Below are 17,064 nucleotides of genomic sequence, written 5' to 3' on the forward strand. Positions count from 1 at the left end.
GATCCGGTCACCATTAACCTTTTTAGTGAAGACTAAAGCAAAATAGGTATTAAACACCTCAGCCTTCTTGATGTCATCAGTTATTAGCTCTTTTTCCCCACCAAGTAGAGGACCTATACAGTAACTCCTCAGTTTAAGTCGTCCCGGTTAATGTTGTTTTGTTGTTACGTTGCTGATCAATTAGGGAACATGCTCATTTAAAGTTGTGCAATGCTCCACTCTTACGTTGTTCGGCTGCCTGCTTTCTCCACAGCTGGCAGCCTCCCTACACCCCACACACACACAGCGCTCCCCGCCCACTGGTAGACCTTGCGGATCAGCGCCTTCCCCCTCCTCTGCAAGCACCAGGGGCGGGGCTCAAGTCTCAGCCCGCCCACTCCCCCCTTCCCTCAAACCCCCATCCTTGACCTGCCTCTTCTCCCCCAGGGGCAGGAGGGAGGGGGGAGGAGCGAGGACTCGGTGTGCAGGTTCCCCCTCCTTCCCCTGGCAGGAGGCAATCAACTGGCTTGCGGCGTTTAGAAGGGGAGGGGAGGAGCGAGGACTCAGCATGGGAAGTAAAGGGGGAGGAGGTGGGGGGGAGAAGAGGCAGGTCAAGGATGGGAGTTTGGGGGAAGGGGGGAGTGAGCGGGCTGAGGGTTGAGCCTCCCCTCCACCCCCACCCCCCCGCCCCTGGTGCTTGCAGAGTAGGGGAAGCTGCCGCTGCTGCGCAATGTGCTTCTCCTAGCCTACAGCACCTTCAGCCTCCTTGCCTGCCTCATCTTCAGTGCCAGTGGGCTGTGCCTGTGTAGGGTAAGGCAGGGGCACCTCCCAACTATAGTATTGTATTGTATGTACAGTATGTTGGTAAACACACAGCACGTGCACACTACTCTCCCCCAGCGTAGTATTAAATTGCTTGTTTAAAAATTGTTTAAAATGTATATAATGCCTTTTGTCTGGCAAAAAAAAAATTCCATGGAACCTAACCCCCCCCGCCCCCATTTACATTAATTCTTATGGGAAAATTGGATTCGCTTAACATCGTTTCACTTAAAGTCACATTTTTCAGGAACATAACTACAACGTTAAGTACTTTCCTTCATCTTTCTCTTGCTCCTAATGTATTTAAAGAACCTCTTCTTAATGCCTTTTATGTCCCTTGCTAGGTGTAACTCATTTTGTTCTTTCACCTTTCTGATTTTGTCCCTACATGCTTGTGCTATTCTTTTGTTACTCTTCCTTAGCAATTAAGCCATGCTTCCACTTTCTGTATGATTCCCTTATGATTTTCAGGTAATTAAAGAGCTCCTGATGGTGCCATCTTTAAGACCCACTTTTTTAAAGCCTGCCAAAAGCTTCCATTTATCTGGTGTTTTTAGGCTAATGGGACAAAGTGCATTATAATAAAATGGAATATTGCATTACCAGATGTAACAAGGAGTTGGACCCTGCCTCTGTTTCCCTTTCTTGGGCTTTCCAATAACTGCACCCAGACTGTCATGCAAGTCACACAACATCCCTTTTTGAGGTCAGGTTTATTAAAAGATCAGAATACAAATGTCAACTTAAAACAAGTCTTCCCAACACCAAAGTTCTTCAGACCTTTAATGGGCTCAGAGTTTGTTTCAAACCCAGGTCCTGCTGCCTGGCATTTCCTCAAGTCCCTTCCCTCTTAAGGCTTCTGCCCCCCAGTGCAGGTTGCTCCATCCAGGCCTTTTTACCTGGCTAGCATGGACAGTTCATTCCACAGTCCTCTGTGATCCTGGTCCTCTAAAGATCTCTTTCCTCTCTGGATCCCCTGTCGGAGTCTTCCTGCAGATCCCTCTCCTTCCCCAAACTGACAGAACTCCCTCTCACAGGAACTCCAGTCTTTAACTGCATCTTATTAAGACATTCAATACCACCATGCACACTCAGTCTGCCCAGGCCAAAATGAGGGTGCAGAACCTGTAATATTAGGTAAGTCTGAACTAAAGAAAGTAAGTTTTCTACACCCAGATTTTTGAGTCAGAAATTCTAATACAAGTTTACAACACCATCAAGAAGAGAGCCACAGGTTCACAGAAGACAACATTAGAAGTAGGATCAAATAAGTGCAAAGAAATACATTTAAACTGCTCTTGAACTCACTAGAACCCAAGTACTGTACCTTTCAATATGGGTATTCATATCTCTACTTTATCCTTTATCACAAGTAACTCATGTAATATTAAATAGACCCATTTGTTCTATCACCGAACCACAGCAGTTGGAGATGGAAGAGTTTTAGAATGTGGAAAACAAACTGTCTTCAGCCTCACTAAGCAACATCTAGTAGCCCAGCACTTGTAACACCTACAGGTTTAGTAAGAACGTGCCTAATTCTGCTTCAGTACAATGTGCAGCCAATCCATCAGGAACATGACTTACCACAGTGTTTATATCCTCCTCCCAAAATAGGGGTGTAGCAGATTAAGTGGACATTGGTCTCCTTGTTGCGTATTTTCTTTGTATCACACATTTGTGGACTCTGGACACACTAAGGACTCTAAAGGTCTTCTAGAGAGCTAGTATGCATTGATTGCCTACTCTAATACAACCTTGATAATGTGTTTGTTTGGCTTTAATACAAATATTTGGATATTTTGTGAGCTACTCTGAAGTATGAAAACTAAAGATTTTTAAATATTCTCTAAACAGTACAACAGCAGATGTTCCATGAGGGATTTGAGAATGTGGCAACCATACTTACATTTTTCTGATTCCTGCAGAGATCTGATTGCTTCTCCACATTTATCGCTGGCCAGCAGAGTTTGACCATGGTAGCAGTATGACTGATGAGAGAGAATGATATAGGTACAGGCATCAATCGCACATTTCCTGTCAACACATCAGTTTTGCTATATTTCCTCCTCACTGGATGGGGATCGTGTACAGCTGAACACAATCCAAAATGGCAAGATCTGCAGCTCTCTGAGGCTGCTGTCAGTTGCACAGTCAACCAGCAGGGGGTCCAGGGAAGTAACAGGAAGCAGCACTAACTGGTGCACAAGTCCCTTCAGCAGAGAAGAAACCCAGTTGTTTTCATGGTGAGAATCAGGTACCATGAGTGTTTAGGTTTTTTAAATATATGAAAAAACTTCACTCAATTCAGAAAGGCAACAAACATTCCAGCTTTTCTGAATTGTTATGGCAAGGTCTAAGTGGGACTTCACCACACTCCCATTTTCTCCCTTTCATAAGACTATTTTGGGCTCTTATGCTCAAATAGGGTTCCTACTGGAGTGCAATATCAAATGCTCCCTTTCATTTATAAAAGCCCACTCCACTTAGATTAGGCCCAATATAAATATTCTCAAGATGCAACATATATATTCCCTGCTGTACTGTGAAACCAAATCCGACAGCATTACCTTATTCCATCATTGTCCATATTACAAGAATTACACACAGATGGTCTTAACAAATAGCACAAATCAAACCCAGCCCAGCCTTAATTTTCTCACCCATTCACGAGATAAACAGCCTCTGGCTACAGACCCAAACTAAGAGAAAGTCAAAGTATTTTTCTTTTTAAAACTAAAATATGGTCTGACCGCAAGCAGCAACTAATTACAGAGCTGCTGATCGTTGATGGAGAATGTTATGCCAGGAGATCAACCAGGCTCTAGCAGAACACGCATCCTACAAGAAGGCTTGGGGGTGGCAACTGATACTATCAGGTCCTATCTCATCCATAAATTCAGAGATGTGATCAACTGAATTACACCTGGAAGTAGATTGGGAATCAGTGCAGAGAATAGAGCACAAGTATTAAATGCTCAAACTGACCTGCCCCACTTGTGGAGGTGAGTAACTACACTAAATTCTACAGGACACAAATTGCATCTTATTCTAGAACAGTGTATTTTTAAGTACTACAGGGACTGCAATATCTCATTTTGTTATGTGGTGACAAGGACAAATGATAATTGACTCCCATTCCCCATCTAACTCCTAGATAACCTTTAGAAACCCTTTTTAAATGTTCACTGATTGGTTACAGAGTACTCACATAAGCCATATAGAAACATGCCTTCAACTGTAAGTACTTTCTCCATTTAATAGTGTACGCTGGATCCAAACTGGATAACATTTGATCTAGAATTACATAAACAATTTTTTTTTTAAATAATTAAAAAAAAAACATTCAAAGCAGCACTCTGGTCTAGTTAAGTGTATCTATAGATCATAAGTATGAAATAGCTATAATCTCAATGAAGTGCACCAATTATACCTGCAGCTGCAAAGAAACTTAAGCTGCATGAAAGCATCAAGTTCAAAAACAACTAAAAAACCCATTTTTAAAAAAAATCTGGGAATTCCCTTTTGTTTGCTAAACAAACATGTAATTTCATTGCTAAACAAAGACTAGGAATTCCCAGATTCAAAAGTTTCAGTTTCTGTTTGAGGTAGCCAAGGCAAAAGAATACAGCTTTAGGTTGAAGCTTTTCTCTACTTCCTTTAATTAAAATTAAACAGACCATATTACTGCAAAACTATTATAAAACTTTTAAATATTTTTCAGTAATTTTCATTAGTATATTCTAATACTAATTTTATTTTTCCCAATTTAAACCAGTATTTACCAGTGCCCTATCAGAAACTAATTTTTCCTCGGAAATAGTCAGCCCTGCCCTGAGGAGCTGCTGTTGAACATCTCAAAACAATCCTTTAACCTCCATCCACCCCCTTGTCTACTAACTTACTATCCTAGCTAGCTGAAGAACAGAACCAGAACAAAATTACCCACAGAGCTAGTAGGACACTGCCTCTAGACCCACCCACTATAAATCTGTTATATTGAGAAGTGACACTTGATGATTGTCTGTTAGAACATGATTTCAAATTACTGACTGGAAGCACAGACATGCTGTTAACGCTGTCCACAGAGAAACTGCAGCAGGGTTACCACTCTTGATTGCAATGTTAGTGGTTTGTTTGTTTGTTTTTCTGCAAGACATGCAAACTAAATCACTAAGGACTCAAATGACATTGTAATTTAACTTACCAGCTTTTTGGTAGAAATTGGCTGTTTCATAGGCTAGAGCAGCTATCAGACCAGGATTGTGTTTCAGCTCAATAGCTCGGGCAATTGTCACTAAAACCATTAATAAAATGTAATTGCAGACAGTCACATCAAACCTAATTAGGGATTTAGCAGTTTGAATACTTGAGTTCTATTAGCACAGAAATAACGGTGTGCTCTGACAATTGATGCAAGCCTTATAGACAAAATTAAGGCATAACTACTGTCGGAATAGAATAGCTCGAAATGAGTACAAAAGAAAACTTGACAAAATGGGCAATGGTACGCTGCAGTGAGATTAGTTTTCAATTTTTTTATTTCAAGATATTTGGACCTTTAGTTTATTAGACGTTTTCATATTGCATTAAGCAAGGGTGCCTGAGAAGGGTGGAAACGAGAATCTCCTAGAGAACGTCTCTAAAACTGATCAACAAATATTTGTAATGTTTTATTGCCATTTGTTTAACGAAAGTGAAGAGTTTGATTCTGGTTATGCAATCAACCCCAAACCACAGTACTTTGGGAGAACACTGGCTGTCACTATCCAGGAGACATTATGAACCACAAAAGAAATCCACAGATAAATACCCCCATTATATTTTTACCTTCTTGAGCTTCAGCTTGGCATTGGATGATGTAGGAGTCTATAAGTCGAGCTTCCAAATCCCTTCCCTTTTCTACAGGTGTAATCAGTTTGGGGATATGGCTGTCCTAAGGGTAGAGAGACAGTCCGTTTCAAGGTTAGTTCAAATCTAAGACACCACTACTAAATGTCAGGGTTTTTTCCAAGATACATTTTCTATTACTAAATGGGTATAAATTACAAGTGAAGGAGTCAAGGAGATGGCTGGCCATGTCACTATAATACACTATTGCCATTGCCTTTCTACCTTGATTAACGGCCAGCCATAGCAACTGACTAGTAGCGTGACTCATTGATGGTACATTATTTTCCGCAGCATTCAAAAGCTCCACTATGACTGCATAAATCCTCTGCATATGAACCAAAAAAGTCTTTTAAAAGTCTTTTGTAATGCACTGACAATTCACTGAGTGTTGTACAGGACAAGGAGTAGACAAAGTCTCTGTACAGAGAAACTTACAACTTAAGAAATAGGAATAAAGGTATGTTTTCTACCTTCAAATGTTTAAAAATCCCAGCTGCTATCTTCAAGCTTCTGTGAACATCTTTTGCTTCATCTTCTGTTATACTGAAAGATTGTTAATGAAATATGTAATTCTGCATTCAAGTTAATATTATACAGCTGAGTTATGTACCAGCTCATAATCTTACAAAACTGACTACTCACACATTGGTTAATCGCCTTATATCTAAAAGCCCAAAGACCTGGGATTTTGTCCATACATTACTCTTGTAGAGTAGTTCTACTTGTTCACTATTCTTAGTTTTATTGCCTGACCTTTATCAGCATTGCTTGGCTGTACTTTTTCCTCAGCAAAATGCTACTTATGAGGACACTGTAGTGGCTGTGTTTATATCTGCACTTAAACCAGAATTACAATCCCTCTATTTCACACTTAAATTTCAAAACTAAATCCAGTCATTAAACACGCTCATTGTAGGAGAACTGAATTTTCTATATTTTCAGTCCAATATTTAATAGTTTGCATACAAAACGCTAAGATTTCCCTTCACATTAATGTTTTTCAGGCTTCTCCAAGTGAAGAGCCACAGTAACTAGAAACTTCCCACACACATTCATTTAGAGAACGTCTCAGCCAGGGACAGCTCCAGGCACCAGTGCAGCAAGCGCGTGCCTGGGGCAGCAAGCCGCGGGGGGCAGCGTGCTAGCCGCCGTGAGGGCAGCAGTCAGGCAGCCTTCTGTGGCATGCCTGCGGGAGGTCCGCCAGTCCTGCAGCTTCGGTGGCAATTCGGTGGCAGGTACGCGTGTGACCGGCAGATCACCCGCAGAAATGCCGCCGAATCTGTGTAACCAGCGGACCAAAGGCTGCCTGACTGCCGTGCTTGGGGCGGCAAAAAACAGAGCCGCCCCTGGTCTCAGCCAGGCTACTTTTCAATCTTGAGTTGCAAAAAGTTATTTCCTTTGTTTGCTATAACTTATTTTACCTCTGTAAAGAAAAGCCGATAAATTGTCAAGTTCTGCCAGTTACTTTTGTTCATCGATGCTGCTAGCCCAATTCCCTTATGTTCAGCTCTGCCCAGTCAACAGACCTTGGGGAGCCAGGGAGGCAGACTTGGCAACAAGAGGTGTTGGAGGAGCTTGTGAGCATGGGGGAAACTAGCCTCCACGCCAATGTGACACTTATCTATGCAGAAATAAAATATTTTAGATTTCAGTGGAGAATAGGTTTATAAAAATGTTAGATCTAGGTATGGCTGAAGTTTAAATTGTACATCTGAGTGTGATGTAGAGAAATTTGGTGTGTGCATTGTGGTTGGTTACATTTTGCAAGTGCAAGGAAGTTTCTTGGGGAGGCAAGGAGCCAGAGTGCATCTGAATGTTAAAGCACGTGAATGAAGTCTGCTTTAACTGAAGATTTCCTTTTTGTTGGGATATTATTGCAATAGAGTTGCTAAAGGAGGAAAAAACACTTACTCTTCTTTCCCGGCCAGTCTCGATGCATATTTTGTGTACCAGAGAGCCACGTTAAATCCCATGGAAACCAGTTCGAACACAGCATCCTGCTGGGCACTAAAAATAAACAAATATATATATATATATAAAAAAAGGCAAAACAAGCAATTTCATGCTTTCCAATTTGTTTAGACAAGTTCTCTAATTTGTACTTCTGCAACATAACAAATGGCAGCTACCTGCATAAAGTAGGTTTGGTTTTCATTTAAAATGTCAGAAACGTCCAATTTATAGCTTTTCTATTTCTTGGATTTTCTAATAATGATTTAATCTTTTGCTTATCCCCCAAGAAGTCAGGTGAACAAATCCCACAGGGTGTTCAAATATGTGCCTTTCACATGGATTTTTTCTGGGGTTGGGAAGAGAGTTTAGTAGAATTTTTATATTAACAGGGTAACATACTTTATTGAGTTTTCAGTGAGGTTAACATTTCTCTTTCATTTATTTTTAAAATGCTTGTTTTGTGGAAAACCTAGGTCTGGGATAACTAGTTTAAATAAACAAAAAGATGTAGTCTTAGACCTGTTAACTTGGCAGCTATTTGGAAGTGCTTTCTACAGCATGCAGTTACTAACTACAAATAAGAGAATATAATGTAAGAATAGAAAGTTGCATAGATGTTAAAATGCTCTTATGATAAGTTCATCCCACTTAAAGGGTAACTTATTCAGCTTGGTTTAAGGATGTGGCAATAGGAAAACACAGAAAAAACATATTCCTATTAAAGTCTCTGTTTACAGTTTATCTACAACACCCAAAAGAGTGCTATATGCTTCAGAAGACAGGGAGAGAGAGAAAGACCCTGACCAGAACAGTTTTGTCTACATTTCAGGTGAGACACAATAGGGGAGGGAGGATATCACCAGAAAGTAAGACTTAATTTCAGATTTCCAGCACCAGAAACCACTACAATTATATACATTCTAATTCTTATTTTATATTATTATATGGTTATTTCCCATTTTGCACTATAATAGTTATTCTGTCTTCAGTTGTAAATAGAGGTTGTAGAAAGCCCCAACAGACTGGATCCACCATTTCAATGTAGTGTCTTAACCTCAACTAAATGAAAGAGAGGCACTTTGGCATCTCCAGAACAACACTGTAATAGCTATAAAGCAGAAGAGCAAGGCAATTATTAGAACACTAATGTAATCAGCCTCTTGGAAACTACTTAATGATCAGCATGGTGCAACATTTACTATAGTGGCAGATCTATACTATAATCTAAAGAACCTGGTCACAGACATTGCAGACTCCATAGAACATATACCTTGGAACTTGTCCTTGTAATGTGTCTGTCCACTTAAAATTCTGAATATATCGCAACTTGCAGTCTTGAGAAGAGTTATCCAGTGAGACTATAAAGCCTGTCCAAAAAAAAAAAAAAAAAAACAAAAACATGCCAACAGGCAATTTAAACATTAGAAGGCAGCAATGTAAAGATGCAAGTAGAGATGTAGGCAGGTAGAACAGCAAAAAGTCTCTCAGGCATTCATGTTACTCCTTAAAGCTTTTGTTCTTCAGAATGTTCAGAGAACAAGATTTACAACAGACAAGACCAACTGGTCTTATCAGACACTCCCTGCTCAGACAAGCTATTGCCTCAGCCCTGTGAGCCTCTGCTGAAGATTTCACTGTTGCGAAGCATGATTCGGCCCCAGCTCCTGGTGTAAATGGACTGCTGGTAGTTTAAACACCTTGTCATCTAACTATACTCAGGAGAGGTCCAATCAACATGGTGCTTGAGAGAGTCATCATCTACAGTAAGGTTCTTAATACTGGTAGGAAATATTTGAAAAATGTATTTGACGCAGAAAAGGTTTTAGGCCTCGTCTTCACTGCAGTGTTAGCTCAATTTATAATTTGAATTTTGCCCCTAACCTGATTCCTGTCCACATACACAAATCTCTTAGACGGTGCTTTAAGCTTGAGTTAGTTGGCCTGTCAGGGGAGTGGTTGAAGCTTCAGTACTGCCAACACTTGTTCACATTAGTAATGTAGTGGGGAAGCAACAACTCGGATGCGAACCCAATCACTCTAGGTAGCTTGAGTGCTGTTTTCACGCTCACTCAGGGTAGGCTAACTTGAGTGGAATAAACCAAGTGAACTAACTCAAACTAACTGTGAAGACAAGCCCCAGTGAATGGGTATGGATTCCTCTTTATTGAAGGCATCCTCCTCCTGTCTTCTCTGCAACAGCTTGGACAGTACCCTCTCCTCTATCTGGGGAACCTGATTTGTCTGCAGTCTCAAGACCCTTGTGTGACACAGAGGAATATTTACTATAGATAATAATATTTTTTTTAAATGAGTGATTAAACACACGGGGGGGGGGGGGGGGGGGGAGGGTAAGGCTGATAGAGAGAATAAGCAATTGTCATTTAAGCCAAAGTTAACTTGATTTGAAAGATTCACACGTCAGGCTGGGACACAGAAGGCTATAAGCATACTAATGAATCATCACGACAGACAGCAAATCACTGTTTGTGGAAAAGGCAAGCTATTATGTATGTAATTTCAAAACTGTTTCAAATCAATGTAGGAAAGAACTGAATGGAGATGGACAAGGAAGCAGAGGTTCATATAATATTGAATAAACTTATAAGGTACAATAGAGCTGGAAGGGGGGCAGATTTCAAATGAAGACAGCTGCAAAAAAAGGGTAATTGTCCATAGGCCAATCTAGCCTAGAAATCCATAAGTAACGTGTTTCATTTAAGCTCAGCTCTGCCCATTGCACAGAATTCAAGGATGTTACTTGACTGGCCTGTAGAGCAATTTGGACACAGGGAAAATGCTGACTCAGAGTGGGTTACTGAGCTCTTGTCATGCTGAGAGGCAAGAAAGAGCCTGAGGAAGCATGACAGACATCTGAGCCATAAAATGTAAGTGAATATCTACTGAAAACTCAGATACCAAAGTGATGAAAGCCATATCAGCACCTGGATAACTGTAGTTGCAAGACTGCTTTATTTAGCTAAACTATTACCTAATGTTAGACCTGAGACTATTTTACACTTTTGATTTGGTATCCTCTCCATTCTGAGAGAATTCATAGATCTGTTTTTAGGAGTAACGCAGTCTATTCTCAGAGACAAGGAAAATCAACTTCTCTCCTCCCCAGAAAGCAGAAGGTGGCTGAGATACCTAACCTGGAACACTTGGTTAAAAGGCAGAGAGCAAAGGACTGTCCATGCTCCGAGTACTGCCAGGATGCTGACTGAGGCTTCTAAGGCTATAATGGGTGACAGGAACAGGAGACACCATATTTCCTGGTGACCAGATAATGCCCCTACATAAATTGGTATAACAAAATTATTATGAGTTTTATTAAACCTAAGATTATTATACAAAACCTTTTATTTGCAGCTTGCAAAGTTCTTACCTTGCAAGAGTGAAAAGTACAAATCAGTTGCATTCTTCATCATTTCTGGATTACAACTCAAATCAGTAAACAGTTCCAAGAGTCGTACCCTGGATGATCTTAAGTCACTGTGTTAAAAAAAAAAAAAAAAAATTATACAAAAGGTGATCCTTTTATACACCCTCACACTATTTCTTATCCTTCTAGCTAAGTGCAGTATTAATTTAATATCTGAGATAGCCACTGGAAAAAAGACATATCAAACACTTCTCAGGGAGGGATCAGATTTAACAAGTCTTTTGATCTCTTATAGGACCCAACATTCACTTCAGCATTGGTATTTTCAGTTTAAAGTATGGCTCATTTTGGACACATATGTAGTAGTTATCAATGTCAGTAAATGAACAATTTTAACTGCTTTTTAACCCAAATTTTAACCCAACTAACAGAAATATTTGTTATCCACCCAAAACTTCAGAGGTAGATCACTGCATCAGTGGTGCACTACTAGAGTACATTATAATTAGAAGAAAATCCGTAATAGCGTGTTCCAATAGTAACTTTTTATAATTGCGTTTATGCAATGATCTCAAATTACATCACTGACATGAATTAAGCCTCACAATACACATGAAATAGAACAGTGTTGTACTCATTTCAGATCCATAAACGAAGGCAAAGAAGGTAAGTATCTTGCTGTGTGGCCTCGGGCAAGTATGTGACAGAAGTTAAGGATAAAACCCAGGAGCCCTGACTCAAAGTCTCTTAATCGAAGATATATGCACACACTGTGTAATTGATTCTCATGCTTTTGTACATGAAGCCATGTGTTTGTATACTAGAATGCATCGGGACTGCTGTTCATCCTCTCCAGAGAAGTTAACATGGCAGGAGCAATATCAGAACTGGGATTTTACACTACGTGAATAGACGGAATTGTAATCATGTCTCTGTATTTATAAGCTTGACTTAAATGCTTTTTCAGAGCCACTCTTATCTCCACAATAGAACACTTTTGGTTTATTAATTTATGTACATTACTTACACTAATCCTTCCACAATAGGATACACACACACAGCAAAAAAGTGATGGAACGTCTAGTCCTTTTAGCCTCTGTTTTGTTACAATAGGTTTTGCTATGTAGCATCAGATTTGTAAGATTAGATTAATCATTCTCTAGAACTGGACGCTGAAAATGCTATCAGTGCTTTATTGTCTCCCAGCCTACAAATCTCTAGTCTCTTCAAACAATACTAAAAAGATGTCCATGGTACACCCTGAACACTGGAAAAGAAGTTAGTGTTAGTCTGAAACACACTTACTTGCAAATCTTTGTTGCAGCAGGACTGCTGGCTACCCCATAGAAATTGAATGTGACAGGAGCTGTAGCCTTTAAAGGGTTGCGATGAAACCAGTGGGTCATTTCTCTCAAGTACTGTTTGCGATTCTATTTATTAGAAACCTAAAGATTGGAAGAAAATAGTTACATGAGGGTAACTGGGGTGCTCCTCTTTCTCTAGGGCATTTGATGCTCCACTTGGGTCTATAAAGTGCATGTGAGCTACATTTTTCTTTTATGAAATGAATTTGCAAAGCTCTATAAGTAATTTTAAGGGGGTGGGGGAGAGAGACTTGTTGGAGATCCTAGACCTGTTACAGATATATTGATATGTACTTACGTACTTTTTGAAACTCTGAACTCACCACTGTAGGGCACTATTCTACAGCTCCTTTACAGGCTTAGCTCACACTGAAGAAACGGGAGATTGCACAGGAAGGCTCACAACAGCAAGCCCTTACTACACCTCTACCCCGCTATAACGTGGTCGTAGGGAGCCAAAAATCCCTACCGCATTAAAGCTGAAACCCCGTTATATCGGGGTAGGTGCAGCAGGGCTCCGGCGGTGATTTAAAGAGCTCTGGGCTCCAGCCACTGTGGGGAGCCTGGGACCTTTAAATCGCTGGCCGAGCCCTGCTGCCACAGCTCCGCGGTAGGGGCAGCAGGGCTCCAGCGGTGATTTAAAGGGCCCAAGGCTCCCCGCAGCAGCCGGAGCCCCGGACCCCTTAAAGCACCGCTGGAGCCCCGCTGCTACCTCGCTATACGGGAACCCGTGTTATATCGGATCGCGTTATAGCGGGGTAGAGGTGTATAGTACAAGAGAAACTGTTTAAGGTGGTAGGCCATAAAGCCTCCTCAGCACCAAGAGGTCTTCCACTCTTCACAGTGACTTTCCCTTTAACAGAGGGCTGGATGCTCAACCACAAAGAATGCTCAACCATAATCAAGGCAGTTTGCAATCTGATTGGTGTTTACATACAGCAACATACTTTTAGGAGACATCAGTAGTTAGAAGTGCCTTTTTTCACCTATGTCTGGTAAGGCAATAGTTTGTCTGATGTGGCCTGTGGCACAATTATCCATGCCTTTTTGATATCCATACTTGATTATTCCAATGCCTGCTACTTGAACCTACATTTGGAGACTGGAAGACTGCCTTCCTATAGCATCAGCAGAAAGAGATTCTTCTGAAGACTGTCCTGACTTCTGGGTAGGGTGCATCACTGATTTAGAAAGCTCTTTTATGGAGAGGATCCTGACTACATGAGAGACCGTCTTTTCATTTTTCTATGTGTACAGTGCCTAGCACAGTGGCTCCTGGTCCATGACTAGGGCTCCTAAGCAATTCAGTAATACAAATAATAATAATCATTCTAACGGTCCTTAGAGTGAACTGTCCGGGGTCTAACAGAACAGAATATGCAGCACAGGCCCCTTGACATCAGAATTTGTTTCTTCCAGACAGTTCTAAAGTCAATTACTGTTTAGAGCCATGGTGTGTGGCTGTTCTATTTTTCCAGATCTTTCTGGAGTAGAGGTGGAGAGAGGCAAAAGAACAGATTGTGGGCCTAGATAATTAGTCAACTTTCTCCTGGCGTGTGGAAGAGAGGAGAATCTTTCTGTGGACAGCAAATGCCTCATTGTATTTTTCCCCAAGGCATAATGCACCTAGTAACATTTGCAAGAGGGAAGATTTTAGAGGCTTCAAAATAAGATGAACTAGAGGAAGATATTAGACTATATCTAGAGAGCTCTCTTTCCTGTTCTGAACCCCGTCCTCAATATGGCAGCACATTGACAACCATGGTGATCAAGTGTCTGAACAAACTGTCACTTTAACAACGTTGGATAACGCAATCTCTTGTTTGGGCATTACAAGGAAGCAGTTGGCCAAAGAAAGTGCTCAGAGCAATTATGAATAACTATGTCTTTTTACAAGTATGTACAATCCCGGTACAATAATTCTTGTATTAGATTACTCTGCTAAGCAGGGACCCTGAATATTTAAAGAACTGGGACTAGTAACCTAGACAATTTTAAAGATCTTGTAAATCTGCCAAGTCAAGAGCTGGGTGAGTCTGTCCTGCACTTGGTAGCATCACTATCACGTTTGGTGGCGTATTGCATATAATACACACACGAACGCGGAGAGCTACTGGGAGAGTTAGGGCGCCTCCTGCTCGTGCATCACCAGCTGCTTGGGGAACGCGAGGGGCTGCGGGCCGCCTGCCACTGCTACAACAGCGGGGCGCAGCTTTGTCTAGACCCCGGAGACCCCTCTCCCAACGCGCTCCCGACCCCGTCCCTCCCTCTCTGGTCCCCAGCTTGGGAGCCAGGACTTAGCCCACCCCGCGAGCCAAGGCAGGAGGGCCGCACTTCACAGCGCCCTCAAAGGCCAAGAAACCCAGCGCGACCGTCAGGCCAAGCTCACAGCAACGGAGTCCCGTCCCGTCCCACCCACCCCCGGCCAGGCTCACTCACGAGCGGACAGGCCCGCGCCACCCAGCCGCCACCTCGCTCTCTTACACTATGGGCGGGGGCTGCTGTTTACCTCCGCGGACGAGCCTGCTGCTGACGCGGAAACCGCCCCTCTACCCGCTGGCGGAGCAGCCTCAGCTCACAGCGGAACCGCTTCCGCCCTCACTGTCCCCAGATTCCCCCTCCAGGCAGCCCTGCTTCCGCCCGCATCGCTTGCGCCGGCGCAGTACGGAGCCCACACCAGTCCGTGCGCAAAATGGCCGCTGCCACGCAGGCACGGGTAGAAGAGAGCCGATCTCATTGAGAGCCTGCTGGCTGCAGACGACCGGGTGCATTGATCCCTGCCAGCTGTCCTAGAGAACTGGTTCCCCCAAATCTCTGGCAACTAAGCGTGCAGACCTGCTTCTCCCGCACCCCAAGGAAGGTGGTGGAGTAGAGGCCGCTGCCCCCCTCGGGCTCTAGATCTCTGTGGATCTGCGCATACAGAGAGGTGGCGAGTGTCTGGCTGAAATATCCAGCCAGGCCCACCCTTCCCGAGGCTGCGTGTATCACACTCTGCCCGCAGCCAGCCCGCCCCTCTCTCTCACACACAAAATCTTGGCACCTTTGACCGGGCAAGTCGTGTCTTTCCTCCGCTACCCCACCCGCAGCGAGTGACATATGGAGCCAGCTCTATGCTGCAGGCGATGTAGAGGTTACAAACTGGTCCCCCCCACTCGAGCCCCAGAGGATGCTGTTAGGAGACTGATTTGATGACAAGTTCAAGTCCTGACTTGAGCCTCCCATTACGGCTAATGCGCAGCCAGTCCGAAGGAAAAGAAAGCAGATCTCATTGTTTCCCAAAAGTGCTGCTCCCTTCAAACAGGATACGTTAATAACGTGTAACCCCCATCAAATTCAGAAATCTTGCATCCACCCACATCCTTAACATCTATCCAGGCACAATGTTCCGAGTTTTAGTCCCCGTGTAGGTGATATTTATACTCGGTTAGTACTCCCACCAGGTGTATGCGCCTGGAATGCTCCTCCTCCTCCACACAGATGGCCTCCGATTATTATTACAATTGCACTAGTTCCAAGCAAGACTTGACAAGTACAACACCTTCACCCAGACCAGCTAGTCTGAACCGTTCCCTCTCTAGCACTACAGATAAGCGCATAAAACACGGCTCGATTGGTTCTCCTAGTCAGTCCCACCCTTCAGGGACCACTTAAGGGAAGACTCCTTAGCACGTAGTGTTTGCTCCTCATGACATCCTGGGGGAGCAACTGTATCGGCCTATGGGGGCAGTCTGATTGAGACCTTTAACAACTAAAATATACATAGCAACAGAGAGTCCTGTGGCACCTTTAAGACTAACAGATGTATTGGAGCATAAGCTTTTGTGGGTGAATGCATCCGACGAAGTGGGTATTCACCCACGAAAGCTTATGCTCCAATACATCTGTTAGTCTTAAAGGTGCCACAGGACACTCTGTTGCTTTTTACAGAACCAGACTAACTCGGCTACTCCTCTGATACACTAAAATATACTTAGATCTGGGAAAGCCTAGTGGGTCTCCGAAGTGCAGGCAGGGAAACACACCTGTCTCAAGAGAGGAGTCTAAACACAGCCTGAAAATAGACCCCTAGTGAGGAAAGGGGAGTGTGTGAAACGAGGGTTATTAAATACATTCCCCTGTAGCGTGGAAACAAAGGGAGAAAATGACAGCGAGGAGACTGGTTTCCTACTGCAAGGAGACTCGCCCTCTAATAGCAACGAACAGCCCCCGACTCACATACACAGGACACTTCCCCCCATACCCACCCCAACGCAACCCTTGCTCTGCGCAGCACTGGGAGCTGGGGTGGCTCTTACTGCCTAAAGGCGCAGGCCAACCCCAGCGAAGGCTGCGGGAGCTGTGGGGAGGCACCGGCCGCTCACCTGGCACTGGGGAGTTCCCGCACAGGAAGAGCTGGAGCAGCCCCGCTCAGAGGAACGGTGCAGGACGCTGCTACCAGCAACCAGGCACCAAACTTGAGGCCCGGCCGGGACAAGCTGAGTTGCCTGCTGACCCCGTGACCTCCCGTCCCATGACACGCACCGAGGCGGAAGGGTCTGCGCCGTCTTCCTGGAGCCGTGGGCCAGGGCGAGGTTGCTTCGCTAGCAACGGCACCCGCCCGTCGGGGCCGAGGGTGTGGCCGGCGCAGACTAGCTCGCTGGGAGGGGGCGGGGCTGAGTGGAGGCGGCCGCC

General features: G+C 43.4%; 1 protein-coding gene across 3 annotated transcripts in view; it reads right to left on the reverse strand.

Moving 5' to 3' along the window:
- The window catches only part of BROX (BRO1 domain and CAAX motif containing), a 22,532-nt gene extending 5,721 nt beyond the window's left edge, over nucleotides 1-16,811 (reverse strand). Inside the window, exons 1-10 of one of the 3 annotated variants that reach the window (XM_026657675.2) lie at nucleotides 16,755-16,811; nucleotides 12,335-12,474; nucleotides 11,033-11,139; nucleotides 8,918-9,014; nucleotides 7,606-7,701; nucleotides 6,165-6,237; nucleotides 5,632-5,737; nucleotides 5,009-5,098; nucleotides 4,013-4,098; nucleotides 2,711-2,792 (exon numbers count right to left, since the gene is read on the reverse strand). In XM_026657675.2, coding sequence (XP_026513460.1) covers nucleotides 2,711-2,792; nucleotides 4,013-4,098; nucleotides 5,009-5,098; nucleotides 5,632-5,737; nucleotides 6,165-6,237; nucleotides 7,606-7,701; nucleotides 8,918-9,014; nucleotides 11,033-11,139; nucleotides 12,335-12,435 — 838 coding nt within the window. In that variant the 5' untranslated portion in view covers nucleotides 12,436-12,474; nucleotides 16,755-16,811. Of the gene's footprint in view, nucleotides 1-2,710; nucleotides 2,793-4,012; nucleotides 4,099-5,008; nucleotides 5,099-5,631; nucleotides 5,738-6,164; nucleotides 6,238-7,605; nucleotides 7,702-8,917; nucleotides 9,015-11,032; nucleotides 11,140-12,334; nucleotides 12,475-14,877; nucleotides 14,986-16,754 lie in introns of those variants that run through there. The other 2 variants (XM_026657676.1, XM_026657677.1) reach the window with 2 other exon arrangements.
- Between the last annotated feature and the right edge of the window lie 253 nt (nucleotides 16,812-17,064).

The sequence above is a fragment of the Terrapene carolina genome, unplaced genomic scaffold (genome assembly GCF_002925995.2).
Source record: "Terrapene carolina triunguis isolate 2854851 unplaced genomic scaffold, T_m_triunguis-2.0 Scaffold262, whole genome shotgun sequence".
NCBI classification, from domain to species: Eukaryota; Metazoa; Chordata; order Testudines; family Emydidae; genus Terrapene; species Terrapene triunguis.